This window comes from Lepisosteus oculatus, chromosome 15, assembly GCF_040954835.1.
Source record: "Lepisosteus oculatus isolate fLepOcu1 chromosome 15, fLepOcu1.hap2, whole genome shotgun sequence".
In the NCBI taxonomy this organism is placed as follows: domain Eukaryota; kingdom Metazoa; phylum Chordata; class Actinopteri; order Semionotiformes; family Lepisosteidae; genus Lepisosteus; species Lepisosteus oculatus.
Window position 1 is genome coordinate 6092307 of NC_090710.1, and position 16450 is coordinate 6108756.

Here is a 16450-nt window from a genome sequence, read left to right on the forward strand (position 1 = left end):
GAAACAATATCATAAATGTGTCTGCAATTTTCTGCATGTCAGATTTACTGTATTTCAATCCTTTTCAGACGCATTGAGTAATTCTGCTTAACCCACCCCTTCACAAAAAAATACATTCATCAACATAACATTAATAGCCTAATTGAAGAGAAAAGTAACGATTACAAGACACGTGAGATGTTTTAGGCAATCACGTAACATTCATATACATTTTCTAAAAATATTTTTTGCTCGATAGTTATTTGGTAGCTTTTAATTGCGTAATTTCATTTTTGAAGAAAAAACGTGTCATTAGAGCAACAGGTATTGCAGCATATTCTTCATAATCCTACAATTAAGAACATATTACAATAGCACTAATTATTTTGTAATAAAAAGCTTGCAAAAAATGTTTAAAAATATCTACGGTTCTCCTTTCCGAAATATATTTCGTGTTCTTTCAACCTGGGAAGCTTTAGAGCTAAATACAGTAGAGGGAGTTTCTAATTCCAGGAGGGAGGAGTGTTGGGAACTAGCTGCGCACATAGAGAGCACGGCAGAAAGCGAGATGATAGGAGGTTGGTGCAGCGTGGAGACAGGGGAAAAGGAGCGATAATGAGACGGTGACAGCGTTGGGGGATTGCAGATTATGAAAACAATAAGGCACTGGGCATGAAAAGCTGAGGAACGCAGAATAAAGAAGTAAAAAAAAACAATACATAGAAGGGCAGCTATCATGAGGATTCCGTTTTATTCTCAAGGTGTACTGCGCTAGCGAGCAACTGGAGGAGTGAAGGAGGCGAAGACGGCAGATGGTTTTAATTTGGGGATTTCCCACCTGCTCACCAGATTTTATTTATTTATTAAAGAAGTTGATGCAAGGGTCTGCTCGGCAATGTCTCACACGGTCCATCCGGAAACTAGGAAGTTCACACGGGGTCTAAGCAAACCGGGAACCGCGGCCGAGCTCAGGCAGAGCGTCTCCGAGGTTGTCAGGACGTCTGTGCTTGTAGTAAGTACTGTAAACTACTCAAATTGCTACGCCTACGCCTTTTCGTTTTGCTTTGGTGGGAGATTGTCTTAGGTTTTGAGAAGGCTAAATTTGAGCCTTTGCCACTTCTTAGCGCAGGTACACCGTGGCCTAAGAAGAGGATCATTCTATATGGGGCAGTTTAATTATAGGAGTAGTTTAAATGATTTGTAAAAACCTCATTGCTTGCAGTTACAGTAGTTGTATATAAAAGCGCTCTAGGTAAAATGTAATTTCTTACAACATTGTCTGAAAATGTTCTTATTAAAAACATCTCTTCTGAAATACAATGTATCGCGTTTGTGGTTAAAGTATTTGTAAATACAGCTGCATTTGAAATACATAGAAAATGTGTTTATATTAGATGTGACCATGCGTGAGCACTGCCATTATGTTACTGCTTAATTTAAGCGCAACACTTGCCACTTTTGCTAATTTCAAAGCCTATCAGGACAATTTTCCTACCTTTTCCCACAGTCCATAGTATGACATACTGTAGTTAGACTAAAAACGATTCATTACAATAACTTCCATTGGAAATATGTTATTCGAGAGCTACAAAAATGCTTCTGTGCATGTATGAACTTGTTTCAACTTGTGCCCTAGAAATAACCAGTCTTAATTCTGATTAATTAAATATCTTATAAAATCAAAGTTCGGAACATAATACTCGACTGAATTGTTTTGGTTAATATATAAACGTTATTTGTTGGTTTTCAAATGCAAATATAATGTGGCATGTTCCGCATTAGGAGCGTCAATGGATTATTGTGAGCTAAATAGAAAGTGGACGTTTCGCATTTCGTATTTTTTCGTTTTAAGATCTCAGAACTTTTCCAGAAAGTTTACCTAAAATTGAGCAATCGCAATTGGCTTAACCCGGCTGTGTACACCACCCATGCTAGTGTCGCTTTCGTTTGTTTTAAAAAAAAAGTCATGCGGCAGTTCTTCCTGTCGGTCACTTTCTGTTTGTGACGAAAAGCCCCGACTGGTGCAAAAGCATATATTGTTGCCATCAGCAGGCACAGAAATGGGGGCACACTTCCCAGAGAGTGGAAAAAGCAATACTTCCCGGTTGCAGTGAGTGAACGAAAGCCATTGTTTCTCTTTACCGGGTGATGAGTTTATTATGCTCATGAATGACGTGCAGTTGTCCTGGTGAGAACATTCATTAGACTGAATATTTGAGAGAATATTCCCTTCCAAACTGTTTTTCCTGTTTTGCGTGTTGTGGTTGAAAAACAAACTGTTTCTGGATGATTTTGAGTGACAATAAGCTTTTGATATTGGATGAGTACAGTAGCATACTAGTGTCATCCTTGACTGTACTGTATTTGCTTTTGTCTTGTACAAGTAAAATTCTACCTTTTGTTTTTTAGGAAAAATGTTGAGTTGGTGATGAGAGGCAGTACTCTTCTAATTTTATTACATGTTTTTTTTTTAAGGGCTTATACAGCATCAGTGACAATTATATATTATTTCCTGTCTTATTTTTCTGTGCATACTAGGTGCATTGCATTTCTGAAACAAGAAATTTATCAGTTTTGCAAAATGGGATTTTACTGCATATTTAGTAAAGAGCCATTCAAATAATTTTTCTGAGTCTGATACATCTGATGACTTCGTATTGAACATAATACAGTATACTAGACATGCAGTGATAGTGGTGCATTAAGAGCGATGAGTCAGTTTCCATTTTTTTTGTTGTTAATGGTCAGATCTCCTGACCAGCTATCTGGACATTTCGAGTCTTGGTTGAATAAATAATAATTTCATTGCAAATGTAGGTTTCTGCAGGTCCCGGGTGAAGTGCTGAAAAGGATTCTATCAGTGACAGACTATACAGTAGTTCTATTTCTGCAGGCTGGCACGAACAACAGAAAGTGCTGCAGTTTGCCACAGCAATCTTAGAATGTTAATGGGCACTGGTGCCACAGCGTCCCAGGAGACCAGATAAAGAGAGAGCTTATCATGTCCCTCAAGACTCAGTACATCTTCAGCTCTAGCTGGTGAGACTAGTGCGAAAAAGATGCACAACTGACATTATAAAGGATGGATAGACATCTGCTTTTAATCCAGGGGTGTCAGATGTACTACCTGGAGGGCCTGCTACAGTATTTTTTGTCTTCCAAACTGAGTATTCACTTAAACAATAACCTGATTATTTTCTTAGACATATACATAATCAACTGCCCGAGGTCTCTTGCAGTTCATTCCTCAAAAAGCCTCATTAACGGTAGATGCTTTGTAAACTCCTGATAGCCAAGTTATAAGTATGTCTTAAACATATGCGGTTAATTAAATAATTAGCTCCACTATGTAATGGAGAGCTCACGAAGGAACAAAAACCAGAGGACACTAGATCCTCCAGGAATTGAGTCTGGCACACCTGTATTAATCAGTCCTTCACAGGCCGCAAGGACTGGCAGCTCTGTGAACTTCAAATAGGAAATTCCACCACAAAGACACCCTGGATATACTGTAAATGGTTTTGTTTCAGTCCACACTGCATGTGTGGCTATAACCTTTCCCAGAAATTAAGACTAAAAATCGTCCTTACTCCTTAGGCACATTCAACTTAATAAAACATTGCAACATCAATGTTTTAAAAGCTTGAATGAAAGCCATTCAAGACCCTTTTTGTGTCTTGTTGTTAAGGAGCAATTGTTCTAACTTTCCTGACAAAGTTGCTAGGTTACAGAAACGGATACTGGCCAGGTTGTGGCAGGAAGAGAAATGGAATCCTGCGCTGCAATCCCAGACACATATACCCCCACCTTTTTATTATTTATTCATTCCAGTGTGTGCCGGCTGCGAGTTTAGTCAGGACCCACAAAACTGCATGAAGCATAAAACCAGAACATAGACAATGGTAGAGGAAAACAGCTGGAGCAATTTGTGATTTGTAGTTTGATAGTATAGAAAAAGTAATGTCTTAAAAATAGTGGGAAAAGTTCAGGGATCATGAGTTTTCTTGGTACAGTTTAATAATATCTTGATAAAACGTTCCATGACTACTCATGAACTTATACTGTTCTGGTTTGGATTCAGAAATGGCTTTAACGCTGTAAATTGGCTGGCTGTAGAATAATTATTCACAAGCCTTTTTTTTTGTGGCTACAAAGTACATTTTGTTAACTTCAGAAGGTTGCACTGACATGATAGTTAATGCCCATAGATGGTATTGTCAAATTCATGTCTTAAGTAACTTAAAAAAGAGTAAAATGAGCTTCAGTCTGGTTATGATAAGGGCTGAATGAAACAGCACTAAACCGAATATGTACAGTATAGGTCTGTTCAGTAAGACTCAGGCCGTTTAAGTGGAGTAATTCAGAATGTACTGTAGTATTCTGAACAGTTCCAAACTCCAACATTATATCCAAAAGGAGAACATAGGTTTAGTATCTGTTGTAGGTTAAGAGAAACAAGCAGTCATACAGTAGAAAACATAGTTACTCTCTTTCTTCTTCCTGAGCAAGGCAGCTTTTTTTATGCAAACAATATCTGGGAACATATTTACAGAAAACTGTGATTTGGCTGCTAGTAGCTAATTGATCTGAGGGTCACATTGAGCCGTTTCTTGAAAGAAGCTGTGGCATGAGTTTAACCAAAATATGGTTGGACAGCTTGATCTCTACTCCAGCCAACCTTTGCATAATGAAATCTTCCTGTTCTCTGATTTTAAATGCACTACCATGTGCTTCAGTTTCTTTCAGGAATCCTCTAGATAAGATTTCTTGGGTCAATTAGCTACTTCAAAATTGGTATGAATAGGCTGAGTGGCCTCCTCTTGTTTGTAGCCTTATGGCAGTCAACATGGACCCAAACTACAGAAACTGATACATTAATAGTAGAAGAGAGTTCAGCACCTTATAGTTGACCTACTCCACTACATACTTCATATTGACAACTCAAGAAGCGGACAGTGGGGGCAGTGTGGTGGCTCTGAGGCTAAGACCATGCGCCTGTGGCTGAAAGGTTGCTGGTTCATATGCAGTGGCCGGCAGAGGATTCCTAGTCTGTTGGGCCCCTGAGCAAGGCCCTGAACCCTAGCTGCTCCAGGGGCGCTGTATAAATGGCTGACCCTGTGCTCTGACCCGAAGCTTCTCTCCCTGTCTGTGTGTCTCATGGAGAGCAAGTTTGGGAATGCGAAAAGACAAATTCCTAATTCAAGAAATAGTATAAGGCTAATAAAGTGATCTTATCTAAATCTTCACAAGGGTAGGTGAGACTCCTTTCACAAACAAAATACAAAGGTGTCATCTAAAAGAGACCACTTATGGCGTATAACAAAAATATTACCCAGTAGATTTTTAAAAAGGGGACAAATAGTTCCACAAACATGAAAATAGAGCTCCTAACCTCACCTTTACTCTAGGTCTCTTCTGTACTTAATATCTGAGGCTTTGGCTCATCAAGGAGGATTCCAGTGGTGGACTGTGTGCTTTCACTCGCTCACTCCTGTCTTATTGCTTTTCTCCAGGCTCCTGCCATATCCCTCACTTGTTCCTTCACTGAACATCACTGTTTTTTTTTCTGTATAGCTCATGGTCACACATGCTGCTGGTCATCTTCTGGAAGTTTCCAGCTTGATAAGTGGTCCAGCCATCTGGTCTCTTCAGCCTGGCCTGTTTAGCTGAATGCAAGCATAACCACCATCTTTCATCTAGCAAACCGGTGCTCAGGGTTGGACAAGTTCCTACTGTATCTATTAAAAAATGGCACTCATTAAAATATGAATAGATCCTTAATCTCTGGAATGAGGAAGAAAGCAGGAATGTGAGGCAAGGGGGTGGGTAAGGAGATCTACAGAATGCAAACGTGAGAATGAGTTGGCGGAGGTGTGGAAGATGTCAACCTGTAAATGAACCAAATGTTTTAATGAGAAATGCCAGCATTATCAGTGTCTTACTGTACAGAAATGGTGCTCAATTTTTTTTTACTTTATTGACTGTAGCCCTGTCTTGCTTGGAATCTAGCAGCACATTTAATCGATCACAACCTGCTTACCAGGAATCCGATGCAGGTGTTTTGTGTCATGGAGCTGATGCTTACCAAGCACATTCCCAGCCGCATCAAGAGGTGGGTAAATAAGAAGTGGAATTGTAGGCTGTTCTCAGGGAAACATTTATATATTGTAGGTGGTTTACGAAATAAACTATTTTCACTCCGTGAAGTGTGAAGTTAAATTGTTGTTGTCAAACCCGTAAATCAAGAAACTGCTAGTGTAGAGATGCACCTTTGGCTGTCAGGGACAACTCTAGTGGGTAAATGGGTTAAGAGCTTATAAATTGATTAATTGTCGTGCTACTGCTTTTATGACATTGTTATACTGTTTCTTTCGACTTGCCAGTACACATTTTGCTCCATTATGCCTCTTGTGGAAGAAAGTGTATGCTGTAGGGAGACGGAGAAAATAAGGGATATTACTATTCGATCCGCAGATGCTTCCCTGTCTGCTCATCCAATACAAACAGCACGCACTTCTCTTACAGCCAGACGTATGAGTATTATGGGAAAGAGGAAATTCACAAGTAGGCTAAAAGTAAAATGCATCTATTTTTATACACTATTTCTTTGTGGAAATATCAATCCTATTACCTATTTTTAAGGATTCCTTCTATAGTGCAATTTATTTGAGTAAAATCCCTTTTGAAGAAGAAGGTTTGCAGTCTGTATTTGAAAGCTCTCAGGAAAGGTGACTCTCTCATAGTCTTTTGGGGATAGAATTCCAGAGCTTTGGGGTATAACAAGAAAAGGCACTCTCTAACCTATAGAATGTAGACGAGCCTGGGGGGTGAACAGGAGCCCAGAGCCAGACAAATGAAGCTTGTGAGGTGCAGATGACGTTACGTCAAATAGGTACTGAGGTGCCAAGCCATGAGGAGCCTATACAGTAGGTAAACATGAGGCTTAGAAAACAAATATCTTCTTTACCAAAATTGTCTTAAAGAGAATTTATATTGAACAGCAAAGGAAGCCCGAACTTTATAATTGGAATAAATTCACAATTGTGTTACGAAACCTCCACTATGTCTTAAGTATTTGTCATCAGTAGAGTATGGGGGGGGGGTACTGTCATTTGGACAGTACACTATTTGTATGTGTAGCCACACATCTATTGGAAGCCATAGATGTACATCTGTGATGCATGCTCTGCACCAGGTTGCAGATGCTATCTTGCAGGGTTCTATCTTGTGTCTTTTGTAGACCTTGGATAAGCATGTGCCTTTTCATTGGTCTCTGAGCCTCACATTGTCACAGCTCATTCTGCAACTGCTCCGTAGGGTTCTTTCTGGTCAGCAGAACATCCATGTTCCTTAGAATCATTTTACATGTCACAGTAAAAACCACAGGACACAGTATAATGTTTTATGATGTTCCTTATCTAGTAACTATGAATTTACCATGAATTGTGAAATGGTGGAATATTGTCATGTCAGAATAAGCCCCCAGGAAGGACAGCAAGCGAAGTAGGCAACTATCACTAGAGGTTGGATTCTGTAGTGATTGGAGACCATCCCACCTGGAGCTTCACTGATTGGTCTGTCCTGCACAGCAATTAGTCTGTTTTGCATGAGTGCTTCACATACCCTGATGTCCGTCTGGGTGGTCTACAGAAAACCTTGATTCTCACTAAGGAAGACCTGCCTCCATGGTGAGCAACAGCAAGCTGACCTAAAAAACTTTGACTTACTGTGTATATGATCATTCTGCAGATACCTTTTCAGAAATGCGCACTATGAAGTGTTGAAAGTTGGGCTGGACTTTAAAAGTAAGGTGAGTTTTCCTTGCTTGCTGAACACGTTTAGCCTGAAGTTGGTGAAGATTTGACGAGACCTGTGTTGTCAGAGGATATATTAGAACAGAATACCACAACATCATGTTTAGGTTTAGCTTAAATCTGGGGTTTAAATCTTTTGTGATTCTACATTCTGACATTCTTTTGTTGTGGACAGTGATCTGTCAGTTATAGACTTGGAAAATGCCTTTATGTACGAAGAGACTTTAAAAAGCTAATTTGGAAAAATTACGCCTCACAGTTCAAACATTTTGTTTAAAAAGGTGTTATGAGTTTGCTATGAGGATCTCAATGGAACAGTCTACAGGTTAAATATCTCTCTCGCTGCATACAGTAGGTTAAAATCTTTTTTTAATTTGTCTTTCTTGAAGTGATTAAATACTCATGTTTTTGGCTGTGTTTTTATTAGTGCAGATTTTTTCCCATAGATGCTATGTTTTTTAAAGTAATTGCAATGCCATGCTGTAAACAAAAAGGATTGATTTTAGACACAAACACTTCCCATGTGCAAAAACAGCCAACTCCAATAAAGATGTAGTATCAGTAAAAACCACCAAGTGATGTCTTTTGTAACAGGAGCTGGACTATATCAGCTTGGAGACCCTCGCTTTCAGGAATTAAAGCTTGGGTGGCTTAAAGTGATCAATAATAAGGGGCTTAAAATATAGCCAGGATTTAGATTATTCATTTCTTCAGCATCAGCTGATTTTCTTTAATTATCGGTCGAGTTGTCAGAGGTGCTCTCTTCCTGGAATTCCAAACATAGCAAGATGATCTGACAGATACAGATCAAACTGGGAACTTGTTTGCATTTTCTCTCAGAAACCACGTAGGCCTTCCTCTTGAGTGTTGAGAACTGGTTTTAGAAACGTTACGTAACCTGGATCATTGTAATGAAAACCGCAGTAACTAGAAAACTGCTCAGAAACCAGCGGTTTAGATTATCACAACCAACTGAAGTGCTAGATACCAGAAAGTTCCCATTGATGGCTTTTTCATCCCCTTTCAGGGTGCATTTACCATCCCTGGGTCTTAACAATTGTTATTAATTTCCTGGAGTGTTTCAAAACTTGCTTTTTTTAAAAAAAGTATGATTTGATTATAGCTAATGCAGTATTGGTGGTTCCAATCTTTTCCATCTAGCAGGTGGGAAATATCTGACCACATGCATGGGATTCAGCTCTTTGTTCATTGTTTGAGCACAAAGCCTTGCAGTGCACAGGGCACAGCTGTAATGGGCCTCTTGTTTTCCTTATCCAGTAGCTGTAAATATTGTAAACCGTGGATTTGCCATTAATTGTGAATTGGTGGAGTGTTTTGCTACCCTTTATCTGCTATGGGTAACATGATGCAACGGTTTATTTGATCTTGAGTAAATATAGAAGAAGAATAATAACCAGAGGTACCAAGATGCCTTTTAGGGGTGTAATAGGCTCCTTCTATTCCACTGTTATCGGTTACTCGTTCTTGCTGTTGTTCCCACAGCTACTAATGACTGTTGATTTCAGGCTTTCTGATATGAGAAAGAGAAAATTGCTATATAAAGAACTTGCCGTGTCTGGTCCTCTGGGACTGTGTGAAGTTTAGAGGCTGATAAAATCGAGAGTTGTGTAATTATGATCAATAGCTGTGCATGTTATATTCTAGCTAATGGCCATGTGCCCAGGCCTGCTGTCCTGGTGATACTCCTGTTTATTCTGTCGGACCGAGTCGTTAATCAGATGAACTGGTATTAAAGCTTGTAAAAGCCCATCATTTTCTTAGCATTATAACTCAATTCTGTTTAGTTGGGCCAGCTACATGTATCTGTGAGTGTCGTAAAAAACAGGTTTACATGAACTCTTTTTCACAAGATGCTGTATAGAACGGATTTTATGTGTATAAGTTAAAATGGATGTAAAGAAATGGTTATTAAAGATTTTGGGCTGTGATACTCTTCAGTCATGTTGGAGTTATTGTTTTTTTCTGATTTTAAGTTTAGCTTACATTTATGTGCATATATTTAAGTGAAAGGCACAGATTATGGAGTTGTACAATGGTAAAAAATCAGGTTTCTGCCTCTCTCCTGGTTTTACGGTCATTTGGTGAGTGTATTTTGTGGGAACATGGCACACCAGCTGACACTAGGTGACTCTAGGCAATTGACATTGATTTCTTTTTTGCACACTGTCTATTTTCACATTGAGATCCCATTGTACCAGATGGGATCTTGTATTCAGCTGGCTTCAGTGGACCCTGTGGCTGCTTTCAGCAGCTTCTTTACTGACTACAGGCACAGTGAAACTGAAACCATATCTTAGTGAGATAAGCAGTAATAAAAACTTTCAGCCATAGATGTGGTAGCAGTAACCTGTATCATTTAATCATGTAATTCTGCCTCGTAGGGATTTACGCCCTGTGTTCATAGTAGTAATGAAATTATTAGGTCCCATTTCATGCTGTGATGCCTAAACTGGGAAAATGATATCGGAACAAAAATGCTATCGGTGGTTAAAGCACTAGAGAAAGTTGCTTTCATTAATTTTAAAGTGTACCTACAGAAATTGATAACACACTTTAAAATGTTTCTGTAAGAATGGTCTTCAGTGCAGTAGCTGCAAATTGATGCATTTACTTTTCCTAGAATTTGTTGAAAAAAGTCAAATGAAGCTGTATGTTGTTGTGAATAGCCAGGATTGAAGGGTCAGTTAACATGAAGGAGATAAGCTACATTGTCTGTGTTTTGCAGGTGTGAAGCATGATTATTTTCTCACTGCAGTAATCAGAAGTCACACACTGGCACTCCTGTGAATAAGTCAGAGATGACTAACCCTGACACAGGGCTGGGAGTCGCAGATGGATAATTTCATTGTACTGAAACCATCAATGTCTTAAAAACATGAAGATTCATTTGGACCATCTTAACAGATGACTTGCTCAATTGATTAATGAAGAGATTGTTTCAAATTAAAACATGGCCACCCCAAGGTATTTCTGATTTGAGTTTCTTGTGTTCCACTGTTTTTATTTAATTTTGTTAAGAGTGACCTACAAGATCTCCTGGAATCTTTCCCAGGGTTGGCGATCACTTTCTATTGTATATGTAGGTGCTCACAATTTGTGTACCTCTTTCATGGAAACATGAAGTTAATGGGGAAAAAAAAACAAACATTTTTACATTTTTCTGAGCTCCTATAAACTGGAGGATCCTCACTGTCTTTCTTCCTTCTAACCTATGTGTGCCCTGGGATTTAACATGAGGAGGCTGATAATGTTAATCTAAAATGATTGCCATGTCAGGACCTACTCATGTTTCCAGTGGTCCTGGCAAAATACCCTGAGAAACATATTGCTTTGGATCCTGAAACAAGAGAAATAATTTGAGCTTAATCCCTTGACATTCATTATCCACCAAAAACTGTCGAGTTTGTGTGCAACTCCAAAGACATTTCAGAGAATATTAACGGTTCAATTTCCTGCAGTAGTGCCTTAGTAGATCTTAGAATCACAGCGTGACTTTTTTTTTGTAAGATTGGTCCTAGTTGCATGTTTTCCCTGTTAAACTGCATGTGCATTGTATTATACCAATCACATAAGATCTAGTTCAGTCTTGCAACTTTGGCACCTGATTATAGACAACCAGCCTCTATTCTGTCCTTAAAATTAGGTTTCTGTACACTGCCAGCTTGTCTCCAGAATAGCTGTCTTTTAATAGATTGCTATATCTCCAGGGGAAACCACTTCAAAGACATGTTAAGGTAAATTTTATAGTTCTAAGGGACCAGGGTGACGAATAACTGATACTGTAAAGTGCACCTGTAGGAGCACTAATGGGATTCTGACGGTTTTTGGTCAGGTGTTCTTTTTATTAGGCAAACTCTTCATGTTTTAACAACAACACATTTTTTTTTTCTTGTTTTTCCATTTGACTTGTGCGTGATACAATTTTTTTTTGTTCTTGTTTAAGGTCATTGTTATTCTGTTATTGTCCATGCCTTTTAAAATGAAAACAAGATGAGATGTGCTATTGTATGCCTCAGAGGGATGTATTGGCTACACTCTGGCGTCACTGATGCTCTGATCAATATTTCACCAAGTCACGAGAAAATTACTAGCCTTAACAGTGTATTGCTTTACAGAGAACGATAGCTGACTAAATAACTGTTAGTTCCTGGACGTTAAATCAAAAAAGAGATTCAGACTGTACGTACAGAAGGGTCATTTGTACAAAGCAAGGCCCATGAGGTTTACATTACATTTCATTCGTCACAGCTGTCAGTTTGAGTTTGACCTGGCTTTTCACAACACCTGTCAAAGTTTGTTCTCATCTAAACTGGGAGACGATGCATACGTGGTAACAAGTGTCAGTGTCTGTCTTGAGGCTTAAATTCCTTTCCATTGCAGAGCTGTCACCTGAGTTGTAGAGAAGATAACTTCATGGACAGCTGCAGCTTGCATGGGAAAAAGGGCAACTAAACCACTTTGTGCTTCGGGGCACTTTCGTTGCAGATGGAGTGAGCCTTTACAGTGGCACTGTGTGATGTACAACATTCTCCCATTTCATAAAATGTTCACTATAAAAGAACTCATTCTGTGTTGCTTCATAACTAATTTTGTTTTCCCTGTATTTGTATTCATGTACATGCGATTCAGAAATATGACTGAAAATTTTGGGTGTGCGTTAAAAAAAAGGAAATGAGATGTAGAGATTTGTTTCTCTGATGCAATTCATGACTTCATGAATGTGACGCTTCAGTTTTCTGTGGCAGTTATAGACAATATACAGGAGCTGTGGAACCTGTTGAGATATTTCTGAAAGGTAGAAAGTGCAAACACGTTCCCAGGGTCCCCAACTGATTCAATCCTGAGTCAGTCATCTAGTGTTCAGACAGATTCAGGATTTCAGTGGGGTTTAGCAACATTTTGGTGTATTGCCTGAATAGTATTATTTGTGCTGTGCTTGATGGTACAGTATATAACAGAAGCTCTGTCAAGAGCTTAGCAAAGTACGAGGCTGGCATTAAGCAGCTTGGCCACACAAGTCCTGAGGTTTCCTGGAGGATTGATTTATAGAGGGTCAAAGAACAAACCACTGACAGCCCAGCGGTGAAACTTCAGTACAAATTGCATACCCTGCCACTTTATTTTTATTTCTTTATGGCCCATAACAGCAGGTAAATTAATAAAATAAACAATTTCCTTGTCATCTCTTTGGCAGTGCTAACAATGAACCTTAAATACATGTGGTCTTACCATCACAATTTGACAACGAGAGCCTTGTGAGATGAGTTATTTGGACACAGAAGCAAATGGTTGTTTTCTTTCAACAGTGAAATCAAATCTAGTCAATTAGCAGTTAAATTAATTAGAGCAGACTTGTGATTTATGCTTGTTACTGGTTTGCATGTTTCATCTTTTACTGGCCTAGCCAGGAAGAGCACTGGTGGCTATTTGCCTAGAAGCGGCAGTGATTGCTGACTGATTAATTTTCTAGGGGAGACGTTAATAATGGATGACACACTGAAACAAATCCATCCAGGCTGTGAGGCCTGCTGTCTCCTGTCCCCTCTCTGCTGCTGCTGCAGGAAAGGGGGAAAGTACTGTTTACACAAAGTGCAGTGGAGTGAGCTCTGTGGCCTTCTTGCATTGATGCACATGCCTTTCATTTGTGCTGTAAAAAGAGGAGTAATGTTTGACGGTAGATACAGTTTAATTGTATTGAATGAAAGTGCATTGTTCATAATTGCATCACCTAATAAGTCTGTTTCCTGTTGCTGTCCCCAAGAAAGAGTCTGTTCATGGATAATTGTTTAGTAGCAACATGGAGACCCTTAATCCAATAGCATTAGAAAATACCAATATAAGATGTTTGCTGTATTTGAACTCTTCCTTTAGCCCAAATTTTTCATTGTTTCTTTGCCTTTTGTAACATCCTTTTGAGGATTATCTCAAAAGGGCGGAAAAGATAACACTAGTGTAATATTGCAATTCTATTAACTTATGTTTGAGAGATTAATTTTAAATACACCTTTTTGTAATTAATGAATGTTCATAAGAGGCTGAACTTGAATTTTATATTGGAGAGGGATATTCTGGGTGGCAGTGGTTAGCATCGTCTCCTCGCAGTGCTGGGACCCTGCAGTTCAATTCCATACCTGGGTCGCTCTTTGTATGATCTTCCCTTGTTTGCGTGGGTTTCCACTGGGTGCCCAGGTTTTCCCCCACAGTCCAAAGACACGCTTGATCTTAGCTAAGAGGACGAGAAGTCCAAAGACATACTGGTTGGTTAATTGGCTCCTGGGAAAATTGGCCCTGGTGTGAGTGCTTCTGTGTTTTGTGTCCGTCTGCCCTGCGATGGACTGGCATTCCATCCAAGATGTATCCCACTATGTGCCTGTTTCTTGCTGCGATGGGCACCATCACCCTAAATTGTTAGATGTAATAAGGCAATGCTTGGATGGAGTAATATTATGGTCCATTTTACATAAAGAAATTTAACAAAAATAATCTTTCCCCAATCAAACATTAACATTTTCGCAGATTACTTATCCTGGTTGACTCTGTTATCCCAAGGGGCACAATATTTATGCTTTTTCATTACCTTGCATTCTGTTACATGTAAAGCTCTTTTGAGTGTGCTCCAGGCTTAAAAGAGCCACTTGCTGACTTTCCTTATTTGGCCATAGCAAGGGAATAAAAAAAAAACTTGATTTTGAAACCATAGCCCTGTTGCTAGATGTTATGGTTATGCACATAACCAGTTTAAAGAGCTCTGCCCCCCCCCCCCCCCCCTTGACTGTTTAGTTGGATAACTGACAAAAATTAAAGAACCCTAAACTGGGAGAAGATAATTGATCAGAAGCAGCTGTTAACATGAAGTAGGAACAAGAAACTGGCCTCTTAGTGTCTTTTCTTTAATGCAACCTTTGGCTGCACATTTAATATTTAATAATGAATGTTTGGTTTTGGGGGAGGCTACAGGAGCAGTTAATCCAGAAACTGTTGCATTAACATTGGGTAAATAAGGCTCCCATAGGTTTTGTTTACATAGCAGATCAGCTTTTGTGTGTTTCACACCTGTCACACTTGTAGGTCTAAGTCTTTTCTTTAAAGGAACAAGTAATAGGTTTATCCCATGCTGAAAAAAAGAAGAAAGAGAACACAATGTTTCGGCCGTGGAGCCTTCTTCAGGTGTGAGAGAGACAGGGCAGTAGGCAAAGGTAAAGTAGCGGGAGAACAAAGGTTGAGAGGGAGGAGGAGTGAGAGGCGGGAGCAGGGGACAGAAAGAGAGGCCAATCAAGAGGTGTGAAGTCAGAATGGGTGCAGAGAGGTGTGAAATGAAACTTCCAATGAATGGAGAAAATTTAAAAGAGCAGTAGGCTGTCATTAAGGGAAGGGAGAATGTGTGATCCTAGTGGGTGGAAGTTGGTGAAATGGTGCAGGGAGAACTCAAGCTGATTGTTGGAGCATGTGGCGGCACTGACGCACTCATCAATATATCGTTTGTAGAGGTCAGGGACATAGCCAGTGCAGGAAGCGAAGAAGCGTTCTTCTACCCAGCCGACAAAAATGTTGGCATAGCTGTGTCCCATGGGTTGGCTGGGTAGAAGAACGCTTCTTCGCTTCCTGCACTGGCTATGTCCCTGACCTCTACAAACAATATATTGACGAGTGCGTCGGTGCCGCCACATGCTCCAACGATCAGCTTGAGTTCTCCCTGCACCATTTCACCAACTTCCACCCGTCCCTCAAATATACGGTTAACATATCTTCCACTACTCTTCCGTTTCTAGACATCAACTTCTCTATCAACTACCCCCAACTGTCCACTTCAGTTTATTACAAACCCACGGATTCACACAGCTACCTCCTGTACAGCTCTTTTCACCCCAACCACACTAAAAACTATTTTTTCACAGTTCCTTAGGTTACGATGATTATGCAGCGACAATATTGACTTCGAGAACCAAGTCCTCGAAATGTACTCATTTTTCATCAACAGAGGATACCCCAGCAGTGTGATTGACAGGGCCCTTGCCCGAGCCAAAAACACCCCCCGGACCATCAACCCGATCAGGAACTCCCGCCGTAACAACCGCATTCCTTTGGTGCTTCCTTACCACCCTAACACACTTCCTATCCCCAGGACCATTAACCACAACTTTTCCATCCCACAGGATGATCCCTCCATCGGGGCCCTCTTTTCTGAACGCCATATCATCTCATATCGCCGACCACCTAATCTGCATAACCTCCTTGTTCACAGCTCCCTTGACCGCCCTCAACAACCATCCACACCAGGCACTTTCCCTTGCAACAGAGCTCGCTGTATCACCTGCAAGTACACAGCCACCACCACACTCATTCAAGGCCCCTCCTGACAATTCCGGATCACCCAGACAGCATCTTGTACCTCCAGCAACCTTATTTACTGTATCCCTTGCAGTAAATGCCCAGCCATCTACATTGGAGAAACAGGAAGGAGACTCGGAGACCGCTTCAGAGAACACGTCAGGGCTGTGAAGATTAAAGATCTCCCCAAGCCCATTGTTTCTCATTTCACCTCTGACGGCCACGACCACTCTAATCTCTCCGTCTGTGTTCTCAAAGACGGTTTTCCGAACTCATACATCAGAAAGACCACCGAAACTAAAATTATT

General features: G+C 40.0%; 1 protein-coding gene across 4 annotated transcripts in view; it reads left to right on the plus strand.

Moving 5' to 3' along the window:
* Positions 1-523: 523 nt before the first annotated feature.
* LOC102689632 (dedicator of cytokinesis protein 9) overlaps positions 524-16450 on the plus strand; it is a 157089-nt gene continuing 141162 nt past the window's right edge. For all 4 annotated transcript variants that reach the window (XM_069179239.1, XM_015363482.2, XM_069179249.1 and 1 more), the window contains exon 1: positions 524-991. In XM_069179239.1, coding sequence (XP_069035340.1) covers positions 875-991 — 117 coding nt within the window. In that variant the 5' untranslated portion in view covers positions 524-874. The remainder of the gene's footprint in view (positions 992-16450) is intronic.